General features: G+C 30.3%; 1 protein-coding gene across 1 annotated transcript; it reads right to left on the bottom strand.

The window, feature by feature from the left end:
- Positions 1-904: 904 nt before the first annotated feature.
- On the bottom strand, positions 905-1,427 carry LOC135955306 (cuticle protein 5.1-like). Its single transcript, XM_065505659.1, has 2 exons — positions 1,378-1,427; positions 905-1,207 (listed from the first exon to the last, which is right to left on the bottom strand). Exons 1-2 carry the CDS (start codon positions 1,387-1,389, stop codon positions 986-988), a joined length of 234 nt encoding a protein of 77 aa, XP_065361731.1. The 5' UTR covers positions 1,390-1,427; the 3' UTR covers positions 905-985.

The following is a 1,427-nucleotide window of genomic DNA, read 5'->3' on the forward strand; positions in this document are numbered from 1 at the left end:
ATAACCATATACGGACATCAGTACGTGATAAAAGACAAAAAAAGACCCGTTTTATGGGCCCCCGAAAGATTAGGGGCCTCGGTGTCATTTTTGCAAAAAATTTATCATTTTCTCATGATCATATCTTGCAAACAGTTCAGAATTTTGATTTACCCTCTGAGGCAAAGTTGTTGCCCTTGTCATAATTAACAAAAATTGTGAACATATAAAATCAAAAAAAAATCATCTTCAATATCAAAATCGCAAAAAACGCTAAAAAAAAATCGATTTTTTTACCTTTTTTCCCCTGCTCAGATCCATATATAGCAAACCGTTCAAAATTCAAGGAAGCAATCAACTACAAAAATGTAGCTAAGATCTCAATAAACAACTTTCTAGAACATATGAACATCCTAGGAATGATTCTTAAAACCGTTTAGGTAGGTCTATAAAAGTTAGTAAGAAAAAACTAAAGGAATTAATTGTCTTGGGTCATAAACTATTAAATTATAATAAACTGAAGCATACTTTTAGGCAGCTTAAAAAAAAGTTATTTCTAAATTTATTTCGAGTTTTTTTAAAGTTATTTTTGCGATTTTGATGATTTAGATGAATTTTTTTTATACAATTTTTGTTTTTTATGACAAGGGCTACAGCTTTGCCTCAGAGACTAAATCAAAATTCCGAACTGTTTGCAAGATATGAGCCTGAGAAAATGATCAAAAATGACACCGAGGTCCCAAATTTTTGGGGGCCCATACAAAAAGGGCAAAACTGCGAGACACGGGTCTTTTTTTTGGTCTTTTATCACGTAGTTGTGTCTTATATGGTTATTTTTTTCTTGATGTATTGGGTAATGAAACAATCCTTTTATTCGATTTTCAACAAATTAATTTAAAATTTTTTATTAAATTTTCGCATTATTTTTTTTCTATAAAAACCTTGTAACAAAAACAAAATCACAACAATAATAATTAAAATTCTTAAATCCCCTTAAAACAACAAACTACTTGCGCAAATAGTAGGAATCAGCATAAGGATAAGCAGAGTAAGCAGCTGTATAAGGAGAAGCCACATAAGATTCAGCATAAGGATAGGCTGAGTAAGCAGAGTAGGCATAGGGAACCGTATAATCAGCAGTATAGGCAGTGGTGTAGGGTGACGAATAGGCCACAATATCAGGTTTAGCAGCAGCCAAAGCAACAACAGCCAACAAGCACAAAGCGAACTTTAAATAGAAAAAAATTAACAATAAATTGATTATTAATTTATATATAGAATTTTTTGTTTATTTTTTTAAATAAAATCCTTTAGACCAAAACTAATTTAATTTAAAAATTGTTTGCAAAAATAATTTAATAACTAACTATAGAGTAGTCGGTAGTAGGTAGTACTTACGAATTTAAACATTTTGTTTGTTTGTTTTTTAAGGGTGGTTTTGTGGTTGA

This window comes from Calliphora vicina, chromosome 3 (assembly GCF_958450345.1).
Source record: "Calliphora vicina chromosome 3, idCalVici1.1, whole genome shotgun sequence".
In the NCBI taxonomy this organism is placed as follows: domain Eukaryota; kingdom Metazoa; phylum Arthropoda; class Insecta; order Diptera; family Calliphoridae; genus Calliphora; species Calliphora vicina.